This window comes from Apostichopus japonicus, chromosome 5 (assembly GCF_037975245.1).
Source record: "Apostichopus japonicus isolate 1M-3 chromosome 5, ASM3797524v1, whole genome shotgun sequence".
Taxonomy (NCBI): Eukaryota; Metazoa; Echinodermata; class Holothuroidea; order Aspidochirotida; family Stichopodidae; genus Apostichopus; species Apostichopus japonicus.
In genome coordinates this window covers 19087594-19109793 of record NC_092565.1, presented here as the reverse complement: position 1 = coordinate 19109793, position 22200 = coordinate 19087594, and the positions used below count along the sequence as shown (strand labels likewise).

Genomic DNA, 22200 nt, shown 5'->3' with positions numbered 1-22200 from the left:
AAAATACTTCCCCTACTACAGAATGGAAGGTTCCTTTGGGGTCCTCTACCTTCCCTTCCATTCTTACAGACAGAAGATATGCCAACGGAAAGGTCAGAATGTCACAAAGTATATAGACACACCAGCTCAGGCACATAGTAAGCAGCACCATGTTTTATTAGGGTGTGCATAATTGCTAAAACGTTTCAAGGTTTGGAGCAGCATAGCAAATTCTGCAATAGGGAAAATTATTTTCACAAACAGGACCAAAAATGGTCTCTAGACCTTTAGAGGGAGTTCAAGATCGGACCGAAAGAGAGATAGAGATTGTGACAGTGAGCGCTCCTTAAAACAAAAGATTAACATCCTTTTTACATGGCCATAAATTCCAGATAGATCATTAAACATGATTGATACACACCTTTTGTTTACATCACAGGTGGAGATCAACAATATTATGATGGTTTAAAACAACATACGTTAAAACAAAAAGTGAAAAACATTTAGCCATTTCTCCTGGTAAATAACTTCAACATGTAAAAAACCGTTGACCAGGATGAGTTAATAATCAACAACATGAACATGAAAAAGTGTCCTGATAAATACAGGATCCAACATGCCACCTCTCCAATTTACACACATCTTTTCAGCCATATTCATTATACAACTATTTTTTATTTTTCATTTTATGACCAGCTTACAAGCAACTTTAGTTGTTACTACCAACCTGATGGTAAGCCAATTTGAATAATCAAAATCAGAATGGATGAATATCAAATCACTTCTCCAAGGCTGATTTACTCTGTCAAAAAAAGGCCAATGCTTTTCCTTTTTCCCCTTGTTGCCTATCACTCTGTGTTCATGACATAGTCACACTCACTGTTTTTAGATATTTTTTGCTGGTATATTTTCTCCTTACTTTTTTGAGCTAAAATTCTGTTTATTGTCAAGTATCACTGTATTGATAAAAATAGACCACACTCATGAACCCAATAGAGATTACTTTCTAATCTATTATCAGAGATGGCTTCTCGCATTCAGACCATCGAGTGCAAATCAAACTAAACACAGTTTCGTTTCAATTTTTTTCAGTGGGCACTGCTGACTGTTTTTTGTGTGGCATTAACCCCAGAAATGGTGATCCTGCCTGTACCACCCTAAAGGGAAGTCTTATCTTTACCTGGAGCTCTTTCTCCGAGGAGACGCTCCTGTGATCCGTCTTGGCCAAAGGGGTACCCATGGTGATGCTTCCTGATGCTGAGCTGTAAGGTGATATCGAGAACGCCACATGCGGTTTCCCCAAAGACTCTTGAAAATGCCTCTCGATGGCGGCGTGGACATCGACCATTGGTACGTCCTGGTGGTGGTTGCGGATATCGCCGCCACCGCGATAGCTGATACCATCGTGTCCCAGAGGATGATGGGTGGACCCTGCCGAGGAGGTGGTCTGAGGAGTGAGACGGGCGTGTTGTGGGGGATGCGGTGAAGATGAGAAGAGGTGTTTGTCAGCATGTAGGATAGCCTTGGTCTCCATCTGAGCCACCTTTTCGGCATGAAGCTTTTGCTGTTCTCTCTGCTAATTGTCAATTCGTTTTCAAAGGAAGTCAAAGAGGGATAAAAAAAGAACAATTGCAAAAGATCACAAATGGAAATGGAACTCTGTATCCCACATATCAACCAAAAATATCAACTAGAAAAATGAATATCAGTATGAGGCTGGCATATGACAAAAAACTGTCTTGAATTCAAACTCCTTAGCAACATGACCGACCGACCAGGCAACTAATTTGTACATTCTTGAAACAAAATTGAAATGGCCTATCGTTAAATGATATAACACCAATTGAAGTGACCCGGTTAAAATTGTGCGACATTATCAAACTATCTGAACATCTGCTTTGAAATGAAGTAACAAGTCAAATCGTTCTTCTTTTTGTTTTCGTTCCATGGCACTCAGTGAATGTCACAGAGCGAATCTTCAACTCAACCACAGTCATTGTAGGACTGTGTGTACAAGTAGAGGAAGATGATATTAAATTGACTTCTGAGCAAAATTTTGGCATTCCTTCCGGTTTAGTTGCTTTCGATAGCAATTACATTGGCGACATTAACGAGCAAGAGTGGTACGTCATGACTGTAGGTAGAGAGCTCTGTCTGTTTTGTAATATCATTAGGTCGACGAAATAAAAGAATTTTATGGGACACGCTGCACATGAGATGGTCACGGTGCTCGGAATCGACTGTTTTTCTTGAATTCCTCGTCTGATGCGTCATCTAACATAAAACTGTTATTTGACATGAAAAATTAATCGATCCCCCAGGAACCATGAACGAATGTTTTACAGTTCGGAAAGACACAGAATGCAATGGCAAATATATCATAGATGCATGCATGTATATATCATTCAGCATAGACTCAGACAGTCGGTTGATAAGAAATAATATTTTTAACTTAAAATGTAAGTTATTGCAACTGCCGCCAAATTTCTAACTTTTGATCCTACGACTTTCTTGGACGGAATAGGAAGGATGTGATTACTTGCAATGGAAACCTTGTAAAAATGTGACATCCCATTATTTCATAAACAGTAGTTTTGGAAACTTAAATAGCTCACTAAATCATTGTTACAAGTACTATGTACAAGATCAGATTTGTGAACAGCTAGGGATTCTAATTTTTCGGATGAAATTTTCATTCCCCGTTTAAGGTTTTTTTTTAACCTGTTTAATATCGAAAGAAACAATCCTTGAAGTTTATTGGTTTAGCGGAGGAAAGACAAAAGTTTTAAACGAATTTAAATTAGAAAGATATGACGGCTCAACAACAACAAAAGTAAGAGCAGCACTTGTTTTTATTCATGTCTCATTGGTGGGAATACCATCTTTCATTTAATTGTTTACATTAACGATGTTAATTAACGATCCAAGTAAGGGAGGGAGAAGGACTTACCTGAGCTTGGAGATGCGCAATCTCCAAATCTTCCTGAGTGTGTGGAATTAAGATACCTGGAGGCATTGCTATAGCTCCAGCATGTTGGCTTTGCAGTATTGCCTGAAGTTGAGCTTGGGTGAGACCATGCGCTGCTCCGGCTTGCATCAGGGCAGCCGGTTGCCCTGGTACTAAACCGGACAGCCCCAACTGATGCCTCAGAGCCATAAGCTCTGCCAGGTGCTGTTGCTGTTGGTGGAAGCCGTGTTGGTCCACTGCGTGGAGGGGGCTGTATGAGAACCCCTGGAGGTGATGCGGGTACAACTGAATGTGTGGTGGGAGGATTGCATGGGGGGGTTGCAAGGCATTAGAATGAAGGTTGGATGGGGCAAAGGCACTGGGCGAACCTGATATGGGTCCACCTGGTGTGGCAGCTGTTCGTAATGTTGATAGAGGGGTGTGAGATGACGGTACAGGGGTAGCTTTGTGATGGTCTTGTTTCCCCATCTGGTGATATAAGTGATGTTGTATTGAATGTACGTGCGTGACGTTATTGTCTCTCAGGTTTGGGTCTCGGAAAACCCTCACTGGCTCTTTCTGGCCACCCCCAAAGCCACCCGCGCTCTCTTTTGAACGATGAATTGCTTCCTGTCTGCTGCCCTCTCTGCCCTCTCTGAATTCGTGCATTTCCTTTTTGATTTTTTCTTTCCGTTCATGATTGACAGCGGCCTCTCTATCCTTGCGTTCAATCTCCACGTTTCTGGGCTTCTCGCTCATTTTGGGTGCTACGTGAGGCACCGAGGAAACACTGGGCCCCTTCTCGACTTTCCTCCGGGGTGATGCAGCAGCCTTTTCGGGATCAGACCTTGCGGCAGATGAATGGACACGTTGAGAAGGAGGTGTAGCAGAGGATGGTCGCACCTCCTTAGGACTACTGACTGGCGGCTGCTTGGGTCCCGCACTCATGGTCTGCATGAGACAGTTTTTCACCATGGCTTCACTAGGGACAGCCGGTATCACAGCCTCCTGTGCAGATACCTGTGCAGAGATCATAGTTTGCATTGAACTGAACAGATTTGGAGAACTACTGACTGAAGCAGAAGTGGTTGGCACTGACGTTGTTGAACCTGTGATCGGTTGCTCCTTTCCTACAGGTTGTTCTGCACCTTCCTGTTTGGCTTGATCCTTTTCCAAGTTTTCATAATCTTTACTGAGCTCTCTTGCAATGATTCCAGCGATTGCATGAGTGAACGGTGTGTCTCTTTCACTTTTGACCGCCCTCTTCCCTGGACTGGCACTAATCGCCTGGCTCAACTTAAACAAGAAACTGGTGTCCTTATTACTACTACTACTACTACTACTTAAGGGCTGCGACTTGTCATCAGAGGTTCCTGACACCTTACCTAATGAAGATGGGGCAGTGATGGGAGGAGGGGGGGACTTTCTTACATTGCTCTCTTTGGTCGACGAGGCAGCACTTGGACCGTTTTTCACGGCCGCTGCACTATCAACGCTCTCTCTTTCGTCCTTTGCCTCTGAGTCAGTTCTATAGTTTGACATGCTCTGTTTCAGAGACTCCGAACCACTTGAGGGATCGATGCCGCCACCACCACCGGGTGGCAATGCCGCCGGACTGACGGAAGGTTTATGCGTAATGACCGGCTCGTGCTTGTGTCCAGGAGGGAGAACACGAGGTGCTTCCGATCCCTCTTGATGAGTGCTCGTTCCTGTCTCTTCACTAGATTGACTTTGTAGTCTCTCCTCTGCAGGTGATCTCGTACCTCCTGATGCAGCAGGCTCTGAGGTGTCCTGCCTCAGTGGATCTTTGGCACTACCACTACTTGATTTAGTCTTTTTGACAGTTTCTGATAAAGTTTTTAGTTCTTCGTTAATAATTTCCTCTGGTTTCCTTTTCCTCTCTTTCTTAGTCTTGTTGCTGATCGTCTTCTCCTTTTCTTTGAGTGACTTTTCTGCGTTTGCAAAAATAAAGAGATAATTGGGGGAAAATATTAGATTAGAGTAATTTAGAATTAATAAGAAAAAAAATACATAAAAGGGGTTTTGGGCATAAAATGTTTCTAAACATATTACATTTTTTTTTAATGAATTAATGAAAAAAGGAGGGTCATAGATATTGCCATAAAATTATTTAAAAATCGCTAACAGATTCTCGTAGCACTTCAGTGGAATATTTTTAACCGGGAAAAATATGCCCAGATGTGGAAGAGACATTTAACTCCCTCCCCCATCTTTTCTCTTACACTGACAAAAAATGAGCTCCTCTCAGAGATTCATCATAGGTGATTTGTTTGATCTTTATAGCATATCTGGGAGAGCAGGAGAAAATACTGAAGTCACTCTGTAGTGTCTGTACTATATAGCATGCAAAATATTGTAGCATTATATAGATGACAACCTAGCAGTAAGTAGAAGATAACAAATATGATATTTTAAAATAGCAACCTGATACAAACTGTCTAGACATTTGTTATGTATTACACTATGTATTGTATTATGTATTATACTATGTTATGCATTACACTATGTATTATATACTATGTATTATACTATGTTATGTATTACACTATGTATTATTTTATGTATTATCTACAGTACACTATGCATTATGTACTATGTATTATCTATACTATGCATTATGTACTATGTATTTCATATACTATACATACTATGTTATGTATTATATTATGTATAATGTTCTATGCATACTCTGTATTTAACTATGTTTTTATGTATTATACTTGACGTACTGTTCAAATGCCACATTAATGGTTTTACAACTCAATATTTGTAACACTTTCAATGACGGGCAGTTTTACTGTATGCGTGCAGCATTCATCATAAAATGACAACATTGATGTCGTTATTTATTTCAGAGAATATTTTGTTGTCGTTACAAAAGTATGAAATAGGTCACATTGCTTAAATCATTTGATGCATCAATAATCATTGACATTACAGTTATGCCTCCTCTGTGCTTTCTGTCATAAGGTTTTTTTTCTTCTTCTTCTTCTATAATTGAAGTACATAATATGTCCCAGTTTAACAACGTAATGCTAATGCATGCATTCCTTACTGCGTGACTTTTGAGACCCTCGTTCCTGCTTCAGTGTGCAATTTCCATCAAGCACTTTTGCACATTATAAACTTAATCTTCCATTATCTTTGAAATTTAACACGTTCTGACAATTTACATCGTAGCGGGGAGAAGTAAAAAAAAAGAAAAAACCTTGACTGAGAAAATTTATTACAGGTATAATTGAAACGTATTATCTTGGCAAGTCCAAGGGGTTTTCCCCAAGTAACTGTTGTAAGCTGCAGTTATCGATGTCAACAGATATGAAAGCACACAAAATCAATACTATTTGACTGTGATGTAAGCCAAATATTGTGGGAAATATTAAAACATAAACCAACAGAAGGCAGAGAAGAAAGAGGCAGTTTAGGAGAGGGGAAAGTGGGTTGAGGAGGGGGGGGGGAAGGGAGATATGGAGAAGAGAGTGATGGATTATCCAATAGCTTCCATGCCCAGTACCTAAGAAGTTAGCACAGGCTGTCTGCTGATAAATACCAGATAATCACAACAACATTACGTACCATACTAGCTTGCTTTGACTTAACAAAGCGGGGCATTGGTAATTATCTTTCAATGTGTTCATGATTCATTCTGATCATGGTGGGCAAAAATTAAAATAAAATTTCACAAACTTGCTAAGTTTGTTTGTGTGTTTACCTTGATAAGCAATTTAACTTCAGGAAATGTACAATGCGATATGTTACTGTCGATTCAAAATTGGTATACTATCAGTGCAGGCTGCATTTCAATGCCCAGTTTTTGGTTTGGGAAATTTCACTTCAAAAGGAGGATTATAAACAGTCACTGCACAATCTAGTTTTACAAGAGTGTTTCAGGAATTACTTTTTTCCAATGACCTGATGTTTCCTCTATCCCAAGATCCCATTACTGCTCTTTTGTTGTGAACAGTTCAAATTTCATATACAATCATAAAATTTGATGGTACCTACTTTTGGTTTGTACTTAACATATGATTAGTATAGAGGTACCCAAACGCCTGGGCGATTAATTTATCCAGGGTTGTAAAGACCAGAAACCTTACTGTATGTGCTATTTTAGCTATTCAAGAGCAACCAGTAAGGGGTGCGTATCAGCAGTCTGACAGTTGCGGTCATATCTGGATCAATACAACGTGCGTTTCGTAAAATTGTGGCAGTCGTGTGACTAACACAAAAATGTTACTTTTGGACGGCACCTAAGACCAAGATTACCACTGATCGGAAAATCATGCTTGTCGCTGCTAGATCTGACACCAACACCTGATTGGCACCTACTTCCACCGACATCTGATGGACCAACACCTGACTGGCATTTTACAAAGAAACTTTTAGGATAGATCTAGCAGACTCTAAAACATATTGACATGAACTAACATAGTTTCAAGTGAACTTGAAGCTTTTTTTCTTTCACTTATTACTGGAGTATTAACCATACCATACTTTTTGCAAAATCCTGAGTGAAGTAGATAGGTAGCTAAAAATTCTTTCAAGTTTATATTACAATCAAAGTTACCTTATTGAAACCTGTGGCAATACACAGAGTACACATTCACTTTTATTTTCTTAATGCAAAAACTGCATTGCCAAAGTAAACATATTGCATATATCACCCCAATTGAAAGTGATAAGAAATGAAACCAAGTGAGAACACGTTATTGTTTGACAATGTTCTAAAGTACTTCTACTTTTCTTGAACAACACAAAAGCAGGCGATGAACTCATCCAACTGTAGGTGTACCACACCTGTGAGCGACAGTTTCATTTTCGTGTCAAGGTCAATCACTGGGCAGACAGACAGACAATCTTCAAGGTTACAGACAGAGCACATACATACTTTGGTAGTTATAGCAGGAGGGGAGGGGAGGGGGAAAAGGGAGGGGGAATGATATTTCTATCCACATTTTAGGAGGTCACATATAGTAGCAACTTTCCTTGAGCTATGAAGCATCACTGATAGATTGGAAAGCCGTCATCAGAAATGTAAAAGCATATTTGCAAGATAAATACACTGTTTTTATCAGAGAATAAAGGTTGTTTAAATACTAAATGTAACTACACAATACACATGTTTAGTATTTGTGTAGCAACTCTACTTCTGACTTTCTAGTATATTTGGATGTTATAATACCCACGTTCAATTTAACCGCACACTCTTGGCTGTAATATGGTAGTGTAAAACTTCCAACAAACATATCAACAACAAAGAAAGAAGTTTGTTTTTATAAGGTTATGTACACTACTAGGTTCAGAGGTCGTAAACCTCAACAAATATTGATCATATAACACAGGTTTTTGGTTTCTGCAAATCAAACCACACTCCACCGGAAAGTGTGGTGATACAATGATTCACCAGATATATCATTTGTTAGGTGGTGGTATTAGTCCACCGAAAAACCAACAATAGAAACAACTATTTAGTAATTACTGTACATCAAGGATACTATGACATTTTACCATGAAGGTGAACAGTATTATTGGCTACAGTTGATGCTCATAGCTGACGTGCTTCCTCATACAAAAAAAGGCTGTTAAAGATGCAAACCACATCTCTCAACCTACATCAACAGTGGCTGCTCTACCCTGATGAAAAATCTACCTAAATGTCCATTGTGTTTCACTTGTTTGTGTTAAAGATCAGGTGACACTGCTGTTTGGGAAATTAAATTAAAGAGACGGTACTTCATGGCCATCACTTGGATTCACCAGTTCATAAACTGACATTTTGCGGTATTGTTTACCGCCATTTATTGATGCGGGCCAAATGGTACTACAAACTACAAAGGCAAGTTTTGTTTACATCTTTATGTCACCCTGCCTATTTGTTGCTGCTTTCGTAGAATTCTGGCTTTCAATAACAAATGCTCTTAGATCTAAGGGTATAATTTTTTGCATTTGGCAGCAAAAATTAAAATAAATATATCATTTTTTATTTTATTTTAAACAGCACCTCTAATCACTTTGAAAACATGGCTATAAATATTTAGTCAATTGTGATTTACAGAAGCTCCATAAACACAAGAACAAGTTCTTGCCAGAAAAAAGACAAAGGATTATAATTTATGCAGATTAACAATCAGATGAGATGATGAACAGTACTAAGATTAGATAACAGGATTAACAGTCACATGAGATTAAGAAAACTTTAAATTCTGACCCAATTTATTGTCATATTAGATGAACAGTTACAACTTGATCAGCTTATACCAGGTACAGAGAGATCCTAACATAAGATTCACTGCTGGAACAGATTAACAATTACTAATTCGATCAGATTACCAGTAATATGAGATTTCAGAGAAATTTTGATGAGAAAAAAAAAATCTACAGTTAGATCAGAAAAAGTTTAACAATCAACCAAGAGATTAGACTAACAATTACCACTAAATTAGCTCAGATTAGGTAAACAGAGATCTTCACAGGAGATTTTCAAGTCAGATTAGATTAATAATTATTAAAATTCAGACAAAAGATTAACAATAAATTCATAGGAAAAGGAAATCACCAATTTTTACGGACTTTAATAATATCCACTCAGATGAGATCAAACACGGATATTCCTCAGGTCAAATTCACGATTAGATTCCATTACTGAAGGATGACGCTTGGCAGAATTATAATCTTGATATACTTGCCATAGTCAAGAACAAAATGGTTGAATCAGTGCCAGTAATATCTCTGATAGTTAATCCAGTGTTTCGATATATTAACCTTTAAAGCAAGCTGGAATGCTCCTGTTCCTCATCCTTTTATGACAACAGTTCCTCAGTGCAGGCCTTATTGTTCAATGTTAATCCATTCTTTGGTTTGGCTTCTTTGTTTTGTTTTTAGATTTTAATACCTCAACCAAAACATGTTCTGTTAACTTCACATAAACAATGTCAGAGCATCCTGGTATGACATTCAACACTGTTTGTTCACAGCAAAGCTGTAACAAGTAATAAACATGTCATTTGAGACCATCAAACTATACTACTGCTGTCTTAAACATTGAGTTATAGTGTTGTCATCTGAGGAACTTATCTGATGCAGGGAATCCTTTACTTGATCAAAGTTTGAGTATTACTTTGGATGTCTCTTAGAAAATATTGTGGTTCCTGTGTAAATGAAATGCTACACATTTTCACACATATATAGCAATTTGGCCATTTTGCATAGCAATTTGGCCATTTTGCATAGCAATTTGGCCATTTTGCATAGCAACTTGGCCGTTTGCATAGCAATTTGACCATTTTGCATAGCAACTTGGCTATTTTGCAAGTAATTTGGCCATTTTGCATAGTTATTTGGCCATTTTGCATAGCAACTAGGCCATTTTGCATAGCTATTTGGCCATTTTGCATAGCAACTTGGCCGTTTGCATAGCAATTTGACCATTTTGCATAGCAACTTGGCTATTTTGCAAGTAATTTGGCCATTTTGCATAGTTATTTGGCCATTTTGCATAGCAACTAGGCCATTTTGCATAGCTATTTGGCCATTTTGCATGGTAATTTGGCCATTTTGCATGGTAATTTGGCCATTTTGCATAGCAATTTGGCCGTTTTGCATAGCTATTTGGCCATTCTGCATGGTAATTTGGCCATTTTGCATGGTAATTTGGCCATTTTGCATGGCAATTTTGCCATTTTGCATAGCAATTTGGCCGTTTTGCATAGCAATTTGGCCGTTTTGCATAGCAATTTGGCCGTTTTGCATAGCAATTTGGCCGTTTTGCATAGCAATTTGGCCGTTTTGCATAGCAATTTGGCCGTTTTGCATAGCAACTTGGCCGTTTTGCATAGCAATTTGGCCGTTTTGCATAGCAATTTGGCCATTCTGCGATGCTATACTGGATGAACACTATTCCCCTGTAATGGTCTGTGTATTACACTGTCAGTCACATCACCTGAAGAATCTCAACTATTTACACGGCTCATTTTGTCAACAATTTAAATGGGATACAGAGCTAGAATCTGGACCAATTAAAGTGGGTTTTTAACGATCTCCAGCACATCAAAAATTAATTTTTGTCTAACTTTAATTTTAATATTGAATCAGGTATACCATGAGAGATTGAACTCAGCACGAGAGACAGAGAGAGAGAGGTAAAGATGATACAATAAGGCTCAGATCAGATGAACAATTAAAACTGACACCAGATTTCCTTTTCTACTCGAAAGATAAAACCTGCAATCATATACATGTCACTGGAATTTTTGTTCACTGAATAATTATTTATAATGAGATGTTTTCAACATGCTTTTTCATATCTCACCTTGTCTGATGGCTTTCTCTTTGGTTTCTTTCTCCAGTTCTTGTGGTGCGCTATCGTTCACGCCCTTGGTTCGTTTTTTCTTTGGTGCCTGTGGGGATTGGTAGTTCAGGGACGACGTAGCAGGTGAGTGGCTAGAATTTATCGACCTTGAAAAGTTAGTCTGTATCAAAACCAGAAATGGAAAAAAAAAAAATTCAAAAATCAAAACGACAAAAACAACATTCCCCCCCCCCCCCCTTTGCTTTTCTCTTTCTTAACATTTCTTTCTTTTTAACTATTTGATACAAAAATCCCATAATAATAATAATAAAAGTTGAAAAGCTTCACAGTTCACTGTCAAAGTTTTTGTTTCAAGGCAGGATTAGAATAAACAGACACATTTTGAACATACTTAATGAAAATCTATGGCCACCAAAACCGATGAATAAGAAATGACCTCGGAAGGTCGTTTGCATAATTAATATTGTGAAAATATCTCGGTAGATAGATGGTTGTCTTAGTTCCATCAATCCCACTTTCCTGTTTTTGAAGGAATACTTCATATTGTTTGGTTACTTTGTTGTAATTTATGGGTTTTTTGCCTCTTTTTTTAAACTTACCACAGAGGTTGCCTGAGAATTATTATTTCCAGTCACAGCTGCAGCAGCTGCTGCTGCTCTTCTCCTAGAGGTGATGCCCACATTCTCTCCTTTCAAAAGAGAATTCACCACTGGAATGCAAAGAAAAGAGAAATAAACCTCATTTATACTTGTAGTTATATGACTTAGAAGAGAAAGAAAAAAAACCCATCAGTGCAGACAAAATTTACAACAAATATCACATCCATTAGATAGTATGGAGAAAGTACTACTAGGTGAGATAAGTGTAATTCAGGTGGATACAAATACAACTCACAAATACAACTTCCGAATGGTAGATTCAGAAGGCAGGAAGAGGGGGGGGGGGGGAGTGACCTTATAGAGGGTCATTGGGAGGGCACTGTGCAAGAAGAATGTTAGCAGTTTATACACTAGGGATGATCAGAGTGCATGTGTACAGGGGGAGACAGGTACGGGAGGAATGAAGAAAAGAACACCTTGCATAAATGTGGGAAGGTGACATATTCTTAAAAAAGTTACAAAGCTACTTAGGCAAATATATTAACTAAGTTTATTATTAAAATACCGATATTGCTTGACATATCACAAAACATTTGTAGCAGGGTGGGGAGGAGAGGGGGGGTTTGGAGAGAGGGATGGCTACCAATTTGTCAATAAATGGTAGTAATTTTTGCGGTGAATAGTTAAAAGGAAGAATGCTAGGCAAAAAAAATATTTCTATGTCAAGTTTTTAATTTTATGCAATCATTTATAAACCCAAAGAGAGAGAGAGAGAATTGTGTAAAATCAGTACTACATCGTAATTGAGAAAGTAAGTCCCTCATTTCATCCAATTTCATCCTTTTTTTTTAGATTCATAAAGGCAACAGAATATTTTAAATTCCATTCAGATGACAAAAAATCATTTGACAAATGAAAGATTATAAAGATTAATAAGAAAAGATTCTAGTTTCTGCTATTATTATTACATCGCGATCTGTCATCATCAAACAAATATGGGATACTTTTTTTTGATAAAAAAATGGATATTGTATATTATTTTGAAAAATGAATCTGTCACTACCCTTTCTGCTCTCATCTGATCATTGTGGTATGAATCTGTCCAGTTTTACTGTAATGCCATATTTGCTGCAGGAGCAACTCTTCTGAGAATTCCCACACGAGGAATTTCTTGTATTTCTTTAGTACTAAACAAACTGTGTCCCCATGGTGAAGCCAAAGTACACTGTATCTGTTTTTTTTTTCAGAGAATACATAACTAGATTAAAATAGATAACAACATCACCTGAGATTCTATAAATTGTACTTTTGTTTCAATATGAACTCCCTGGCCAGAAACTAATCTGACAGATACCGAAACAATGCAAGCAGGCAGGAGTCACTAAACATGAAATCGGAAACGTCATCGATGCCAAACGAATCATGCCACCAGTTTTGTCTCTCAATGCTGAGAGATAAGCACTAAATTAAGTTTGAAAACACAAACCCTGAAAAATTGGCTAAGTCATCAAAGAGCTGACATGACAGAGAGATTTTGAAGATGATATAATGTTCAACCTGCACACAGGAATTTTCAACCTTTGGAACTCATTCAGCTGCCAACTGTATTTCATATATGTACATACATATACATATATATCGTCACCTTGACAACTGTGAAGGACAAATGGCAGTAACACTAAAAGTCTACCTGTCTGAACTGTGCATTACTCGTGCACTGCATGTTATCCTTTATAAATAAATACGATATGGCAAATGGACCATCACCGTAAATATTAATATGAAAAAATTAACTGTCTGAGAGATAACTGACAAACAGAAAGGAAACATTTAATATCCTGATGATGAGCAGAAAAAAATGTGAGCTCTTAGCCTTCTGACAACTGACTATTCGTACTTGAAGACATATTCATAAAAGATAATTAATGTCAGAACACTATTTGCTGCTGCTGATTTCATATATTCACAGCAGTTCTATACAGAAGATCTTGGCCAGTCCCATAGTGTGCATGTAACAAAGCAAACTGTACCTGTATTTTGGAACGATTTGGCTCACTTTAACTCCCCCCCGGCCACCCCCCCCCCATTGCAATTTAATAGAATAATTAAGTCTGCAAGTCACATTGCATTATTACAATTATCTTATTCGAACAACAATTGATATCCTCAGGAATGTTTGTACCATTAACAAGTCAGAGAGAGATATAAAATTTAGAACCAAGATTCCAGATTCCAGAGTTTGGTAGCTTACAAGAGGATAGTCGTCAAACTTTAATGAGAATTGAGAACAGGTACAGCTTTGGCTAATGTCACAGTTCTACACCTCTACTTAGAACTCCTGTCACCCTCCCTGCCCCCCCCCCCTCACCCCCCTCCAGAAAAGAAAAGAAGATAAGATGGCAAATTAAAGAGTTTTTGTGAATAAGCCTCAATAACAAGACCAGCACAATTACTACAGAGTGCATGTTACTTATCAACAATCTCAAATACACTGGCAGCATATATATATAACTGGAAGTGGAAATTATTACCTTGGCATATGTATGAAGACAGCATTGCCCATTTAAAACAAATATAAAAAATTATGGAATCCCAGTGCATATCATTTTATGAACACTTACTACCTGAAAGCAATAGGGAACACCCATTTAAGCTTGTAGAAAACTAGAAAACAATTCCCAGCAAGAAGTACAAAAAAATAAGAACCATACTTCTGGGTGTCTCAATTTACAGTCATCGACCACATTTCATATTTGTAGAAATTAGTCAAGTTTAGTGGCACTGTAAGTGTTTGTGTCTGCTAGCTAGCTCTGCCAGATATATCTACAAGAAATACTACACCGTCGGGTCCCCCCCCCCTCCTCCCGGCAGCAGCGAAGGATTTCGACCCACACGGGCAGAGACGAATGCAGGCCGAATTCAACCCTCAAACATCCAATGACATTTGATACATTTCTGCCCTTCAATGGAAACGTTCCTTCCTACCGTAGCTCTCTATTTGAAGAAGCTGATCACAAAGGCATCCCCCCGCCCCCTTGGGGATTTTTTGATTTTTGATATTTTGATATTTGATTTGCTGCCACAGCCATTTACACAGTAACGGCAGCGAGAGGAATGAAGGAGTTAATTCTAGTCAGATGCAGGTATGACAAGAGAAACAGCAGACCACCTCCAGCTATATTTATAGTGATGCACTTTCAGTAAAGTGCAATCAAACACCTGCTTTGTCGTTAGAGTAGCAGCTCCCTGGTCTTCGGCTTCCTATATTGCCTGTACTAGAGAAAATACCTTCAAAGATGCACACAAGCGTTGTGACAAATTTTTGGTTTATACAAAATCGACATTGGCTGCTTGTAGACTAGAATTTAATTGAAAACTTAGGAAAATCAGAATTTGAGATGTTATGGGGGGGGGGGGGGGGACTGATACTTTCTAGTCAAGCACTTTTTCATGAAATCTGTGTTTTCAATTGGCTCTAAACTCTTAAAGTCCTCTTGACCGAGATAGGTAACTTTGACACATGTAACTTATCATGTATGACAGTTTGACTGAGAGATCTACTTTGGTATCAATTTGGCTTCACATAAAGCAGGTTTCTAACTGTACAGAATCCGATATAAAATTTTTACAAAAAAAAATTAAAAAACAGAAATATATTAAATGTCCCACCAAAGGTAAGGTGTATATTACATTACGTTTTACCCAAATTGTAGTGTAGATCTGCTTTTGTTCTAAAATGTAATGTAAATATCCTAGTAAAATGAATGAAGTTGGCAGATTTATTGTTTTGAGTTCAACCTTAGCTGAGGTTTGCGCCTAATTCTATCCTTCCCTGGCTTGAAGCTGAAGGGACTAAAAGGAATAGATTATGCATTCTCAAGGAGGGGCCTTAATATATCATCTTTTAAGGGATGACTCCAGGCATAAAATTAATTCTGATATGTTGTATGATCCCACTTAACAACCCTGCTATCAGTGGAGTTTATATTTCTCTGCTCACATTTGATTACCTGTACAAGTCAGTGGGCATGACATTTCGATCCAAGCAGGATCTTCTTCAGAGGCTGAAATGTCCTTTCACTTTTGATTACTTTAGAATTATAAAGACCCCTTTAACCAAGTAAGGTTCAATTAAAGCAGCTTTATGAGTTGAAATTGATACATATATATATATTTATTGCAAACAAATCTAGTCCATAGTAATAAACACCCATCACAGAGTAACTCATTAATTGGTCTGTTTTAGTCCAGTTTTGAGAAGCAAAAGTGAAAGTAAAAAAAAAAAAAAATTTAAATGTGCTTTTACATGCATTTTTATACGACTATTAAAATTGTTCGGCTGATAAAATTTTAATGATTGAATTGGATTCATTAATTACTCACTCAATAACGTTCAAAGTATCTAGAGTGGATACCTTTAATTGGTTACTGGAAACCTTATTTTTAATAATTACTATTATATGATCGGAAAAATTTCGTATCAAACTCAAAACACTGCATTAAAAAGGCAAACCTCAGGTGAAACACAAAACTCGGTGTAGAGACTGGAGACTTGTATGGCATCATATGACATGCTTACAGTACATTATAAATTGGTCAAGGCAAATGGTGTTGTAGTGTCTTCCAAGGGCTTCTCTTTTTAATATGAAGTTAAAGGACAGGGTTTCAGCTCAGGGTTATTACTAGAGTATACAAAACAATGGATTAATTAGCAGTAATATTTAGGCCTAAACCAAAGATAACATCATAATTGAAAGCCTTAAAGGAGCATTTCCAGAGAATTAACATATCCTTTTAAAGGTGAATAATCTTGACAACCTTAAACGGCTAGATGGAAACACCAATTACTAGCTTTTTGTCTTTCTTCTTGGACTATAACAGATCAAGACTGCAGAGTAAAGCTGACACCCGGACGCGTCCACATTTGAGAACGTAGGGTGAATCGAGGACTTACGGCAGAGCATTATGCAATCACGAAAAGGTCACGTTGAGGTCACATCGAATGTTTATAGTTCATAGCATTTTTTTTTTTTTTTTTTTCTAGATGCATTGTCAAACCACACAGTGGAAATGCCATACTGTGTGCAGATCAACTGCTTGTAAAATAACACACCATGTTGTCATAGCACTACACGAAATGTTTTCGAACACAAGTACTTAAATACCTCCAGTTCAAGCCCTACCCACACCCCCTTCCCCCGCCCAAGTTGAAGCACTATGGACATAGTCAAATAATTGGAAATATAGGGTTCTTGATCCCCCCAAGCGTCAATGGTACAATCCTGATCACCCCTGAGGGGTGTGTCAGGATCCTCCCCTGAAGGGGAAGATAACAATTGCTGGGTCTGATCCCGAGAACGCGAGCGAGTGTCCACACTACGATCTTGATTGCCCATATGGGGTTAGATCCCCCAACCCCCCCCTCCCCTTTGTTCTCAAATGTGACCAAGGCACAAATGTCACACGAATGATTGTATTCCCTTACTGCCAAAACGAATGCAACACGCAAAGAAAGAGATTGAAATCATACCAGTTAATAAAACTGAAACTCACTTTGCACTGGGTTGTATGAAACCAAAGGTCTGAGGGAAATCTAAATGCCTAATGGAACATCTGTATGGTCTCTGTACTACTATACAACCAGCAGAAGCTTTTAAAATAGTTATCACGACGACATGTACACAGAGTGAATAAAAGAAATATCCAAACTTCAATGAACTTTGGCACTTTTTGCTGGTTTTTTTTTTTTTAAAGGGTGGCATGACTTATCTCTTCCATTGTTCGTGTAAACACAAGCATATATGCTGATTACTATTTCTGGCTCAAACACCCAGCATCTGTCAACATTCAGAGAATCATCATATACTACACCGATCACTTTTAATAGTATTTAAGCGCATATCATGATCCAACTTCTCCATGACTAATGCTTGAACAAGTATCATAAAAATAAAAAAAATTGTTTGTCCTGACAGCCAAAGCAAATAAATTCCCAGGATCAATGTCAAAAGTTTGCTTTGAGAGGTTTGGGTGAAAGGTTGTCACCAGTGTGTATTAATCCTAATACTAAAGAACAAATATCATCATATCTTCCCCTTGACAACTGAAGAGGCTTCTCAAAATAAATATAAACAATTCAGAAATGCAAGATGAAAATGATATCAAAGGTCATGTAGGGACAAAACACAAAAGGGTCAGGAACACAGGGAGGTTTGTAGCCTTTGAAACTAAATAGTACAAAGAAAAAGATTGAAAATCTTTACAGTATATCAGTTCCATCAACCTATCGCACATCCCAGTCTTAAATGGTGTAGAGAATTTAGAAAGCCTTCAAATACTATTGGCAATTGGGTATATAAGCAACTGCTTGCTTACTTTTAACTCTCTCTCTCACATATAACACCATTAACTCTCTCACCATTAACTTTCTCACCTATAACACCATTTACCAATGATACAGTGTAATTTTTACTTTGAATAAACAAAGTCCGGTAAAAGACTTTCAGCTGGACATTTCAGAGTGCGTAGATGTACACGTATGCAACAGTATATTGAAAAGCTGTAACATTAAAGAATGAAGTCCGACTGCCTGTCAGTCCTTCCAGTCAGCTTTTTTACATTTCTACGGACTTTAATATCTGCATAAAGGCAGTTTTGAATCAAATGGGGATGGAGGTGGGTGGTGGTGAGGAGGAGGTGAGGAGGAGAGGAGGAGATCAAGACAGTGGAGGAGGAAGAAGAAGAATTAGAAAAAGAGAGAGGAAAAGAGAGAGGAAAAGATGGACGAGGACAAAAAGGAGATAAGCCAAGGCAGAGAAAGAAAATGGGGAACAGATGGACAAAGAGGGGAGAGAGGGATTACAAGAAGGCAGTGGACAATGAGGACGAGGTAGATGAAGAGAAGTAGATGAAAGAGAAGCAGATGAATGACAAGTAGATGAAAGACAAGGGCATCACACAAGGCAGAGACCCGGAAAGTGTGATTCAGTTACAAAGTACTGGACACAGTTACATGTACTATTGCATGTACTATTGCATGTACAGTTGCATGGGGATGATTTTAAAATTAATAAAGGTAAAATATGAAACTAGATATGAAATGTGTCCACCTTACCATCATCTAAGAACATCATATGTACATGGGCAGGATTTTCAGTGTGGCTCTCCAGAACGGTATCATCCATCACAACCAGATCCTATCATCAAATTAAAGGGAGAAAAAATAAATACATAAAATTCACAGAATTGCAGAAATCAAAATTCCAACGACAAATAATGATAACGAAAACCCTCCAAAAACGCAAATTTCCTTCAAAATAATATTCAATTTATTATTAAGGCACCTACCATCAACGGTTTGGCAATAAAATATATATGTACCATGGGGAATCAAGTCACTTGCTTAGCCTGTGTTTCATACTTGTGTTTAAAATTCAAACGTGTTATAGCTCTTCACTGTTCAACCATATCTTCATAATTCTATCCAGTTTTCCTAGAAAGCTTGGCACTCAGATTTGTTATTGACTTTGCACTATAACGCAGAGCTCTGACAACTTGACCTTCCAAAGTTGTTACTGACCTTTCTAAATAGTAATAATACATACTCACAATATTGCTACTGAGGTCATTCAGAGGTTTAGTATTTCTAGCTGCCAGGCAAAGAGACAAAGGTCTCATGCCTGAATAACACACTGAAAAGGGATATGTGTTTGTGCATGTATTCCCCACAGCAATACAATACTTCCATGACACAATAACACATACAAACTGCGTACTGTGTTCTCTGTTGACTTTATGAGCACTATTACACCTGTAGAAGTATATATCACAATAAGTTAGGTTAACCTGTATAACACCACTAACCACTGTAAGACTCAGAGAGGTCCTATATAACTTTTGAAATACCTTCAGATCATTGGCAGTGTATGCCTTGATTTATTTCATTGCTTTCGCTCTTATCAAACTCACACAAATAAGAGGGTAAGAACAACCAATGTAAGGCACACACAAACAATTCCTCTAAACCTCCAACCCCCCCCCCCTCCCCCAAATGACGGTGGGAAGAAAATTCAACTCTCAACATTACCAGTAAACCCTCCAACAGTCAATGACCAGTTTTTTTTATATTTTTTTTTTAACCTATTTGCTGCTGAAAAGGGTCAACACTGGTGAACTGTTCAAGTGAAGAGGAAGTGTCTGGGGAGGTGTGAAATGCCTCAGCAGATGAAAAGGAAAGTAATTGAAGGGCTTATCACACCAATGACTTCCACACGTTCTACAGGTTGTCAAGACAACCAACAAGTCTACATTGGGTTAGTTAGTTTGAACTAAGAATAAGTGGCCTCATACATAATATATATATGTATATATATATATATATATATATATATATCCTATATGCATGTTCAGGTACTGAACATGCATATAGGATTTATCAATAAAGCTTTGACTGAAAGATTTTGTATTTTTGTTTGCAGCTAAACCATGTTGCTCAATGCATGTTGGTATGTGGGAAGAGTGGATATAGTGTTTAAAGTAGTTCTACTCATTGTCCTAAACCCCCCCCCCCCTGCCCGCATCACCACCACAACCATTTAACCCTCCTCTATTCTATGAACACTTTAGGGGTTACCACAAACATTAGGGACACGATACCTACCATCGAAAATTGCATCCATAAAGGTTGTTGATTTTATATCCAAATATTGATTTTTAAACAAATGTTTAATCTACGCCCACCCGTCGATACTATGTGTAATGAAGAAAAAAGACATACGTAACAAGCTACTGAAACTAGTACAAAACAATGCATTTACTGTACCTTTCAAACCTTTTCTCTGAAATCTTCAATTGGTTGTTACCATTACATGACTGATATTGATTAACAACCAAATAGCTCTCTGTGTAGGCTACTAATTTCAACAAATAAAGCTAGGGACACATCAAACAATGTTACTGAAAGTGAAATGGACAAAAAATGCTGCGTCGACTTCCAGGAAATAAGACAACAAAACCACAGACAGGATGTAGAGTAAATATTATTAATATCATACAAAAGTAACAGTTATTTTTATTATCATGAGTGATATACCCTGAACAATAGCAATCCCCTCCCTCCCCCCCCACCCTGAAATATTTTTTTTCTCCAGAGAATCAACTGACACACAAACCCAATCATCACCTTTAGCTTTCAATTTCTTTTGTGATGAGAATTTCCCACACCCCCCCCCCTCCAATAGGACATAAAAAGAACCTTGCTCTGTTCGGAAGATTATCCCTAGATTAAGTCATAGTGTCACTAGGATCTTTCCCTTTGTTCAGAAGATTATCCCTAGATTAAGTCATAGTGTCACGAGGATCTTTCTCTTTGTTCAGAAGAATATCCCTAGATTAAGTCATAGTGTCACTAGGATCTTTCCCTTTGTTCAGAAGATTATCCCTAGATTAAGTCATAGTGTCACTAGGATCTTTCCCTTTGTTCAGAAGATTATCCCTAGATTAAGTCATAGTGTCGCTAGGATCTTTCCCTTTGTTCTCAATTTTCTCATTTTCAAGTCCAGTACTGACACTGAAACCAATGCTATCACTGAGCCATGAATTTTTAATGGCTTTTATTATTTTTTAATTCAGCATAATTTGCAAACTCCATCACCACCTATTGCAATTCATTATGAAAGAAAAACATAAAAACAATGAAGCAATTGTAAGCTCGACGATGACATATTTTTGACTTGATTAAGTCTTCAGCCGTGTGTGTGTGTGTGTGTGTGTGAAGGAACATTTGAGTCTGTGATATCTTTCAAATGGAATGAGATATTTCTTGTCTGTTTTGGGACAGTTATTCATCACAGTTATAATTTCTTATCACATAGACCAATGATGATGATGGTTGTGGTACTGGTGGTTGTGGTGTTGGTGGTTGTGGTGGAATATTTGTGTCAGAAAACACCACCAAAAACTGAAGAAATATTTCTTTTTGAAGCTGGCAAGCATGGTCTTTACCAACTGATGTAGACTAGACTACATAAATAAATATGTATATATCTCCACATTTATAAGTGACTTATAGACCTAACCAGGAGGTGGTCAATTGTGCTACAAATATAAACCTATGGTCTATAAAAAAAAAACAGTTAAAACTGAAACTAGATCTATAGAAATTTGACTGGTTGCTCGTTAAAGCGTTTAAAACACCAGGATGAATATTAGCGGAGTAGTCCTTTCACATTGCGTCAAATTTACGTGAAGCCTGGCACTCGGACAAGAAAGAAAGCATTAAATAGGTTGCGCATCCCCCAGACATTTCCTGTTCCGAACCTTTTTGAGGTTGATGCCTTTCCACTGAA

General features: G+C 37.8%; 1 protein-coding gene across 9 annotated transcripts in view; it reads right to left on the bottom strand.

Annotated features, from left to right (window-relative positions):
* Positions 1 to 22200, bottom strand: part of LOC139967938 (probable JmjC domain-containing histone demethylation protein 2C) — a 128051-nt gene that overhangs the window by 20490 nt on the left and 85361 nt on the right. For 8 of the 9 annotated variants that reach the window (XM_071972163.1, XM_071972165.1, XM_071972168.1 and 5 more), the window contains 5 exons: positions 18969 to 19050; positions 11855 to 11964; positions 11256 to 11415; positions 2930 to 4878; positions 1160 to 1555 (listed from right to left, as the gene is read on the bottom strand). In XM_071972163.1, the coding sequence (XP_071828264.1) occupies positions 1160 to 1555; positions 2930 to 4878; positions 11256 to 11415; positions 11855 to 11964; positions 18969 to 19050 (2697 nt within the window). The remainder of the gene's footprint in view (positions 1 to 1159; positions 1556 to 2929; positions 4879 to 11255; positions 11416 to 11854; positions 11965 to 18968; positions 19051 to 22200) is intronic. The other variant, XM_071972164.1, reaches the window with a different exon arrangement.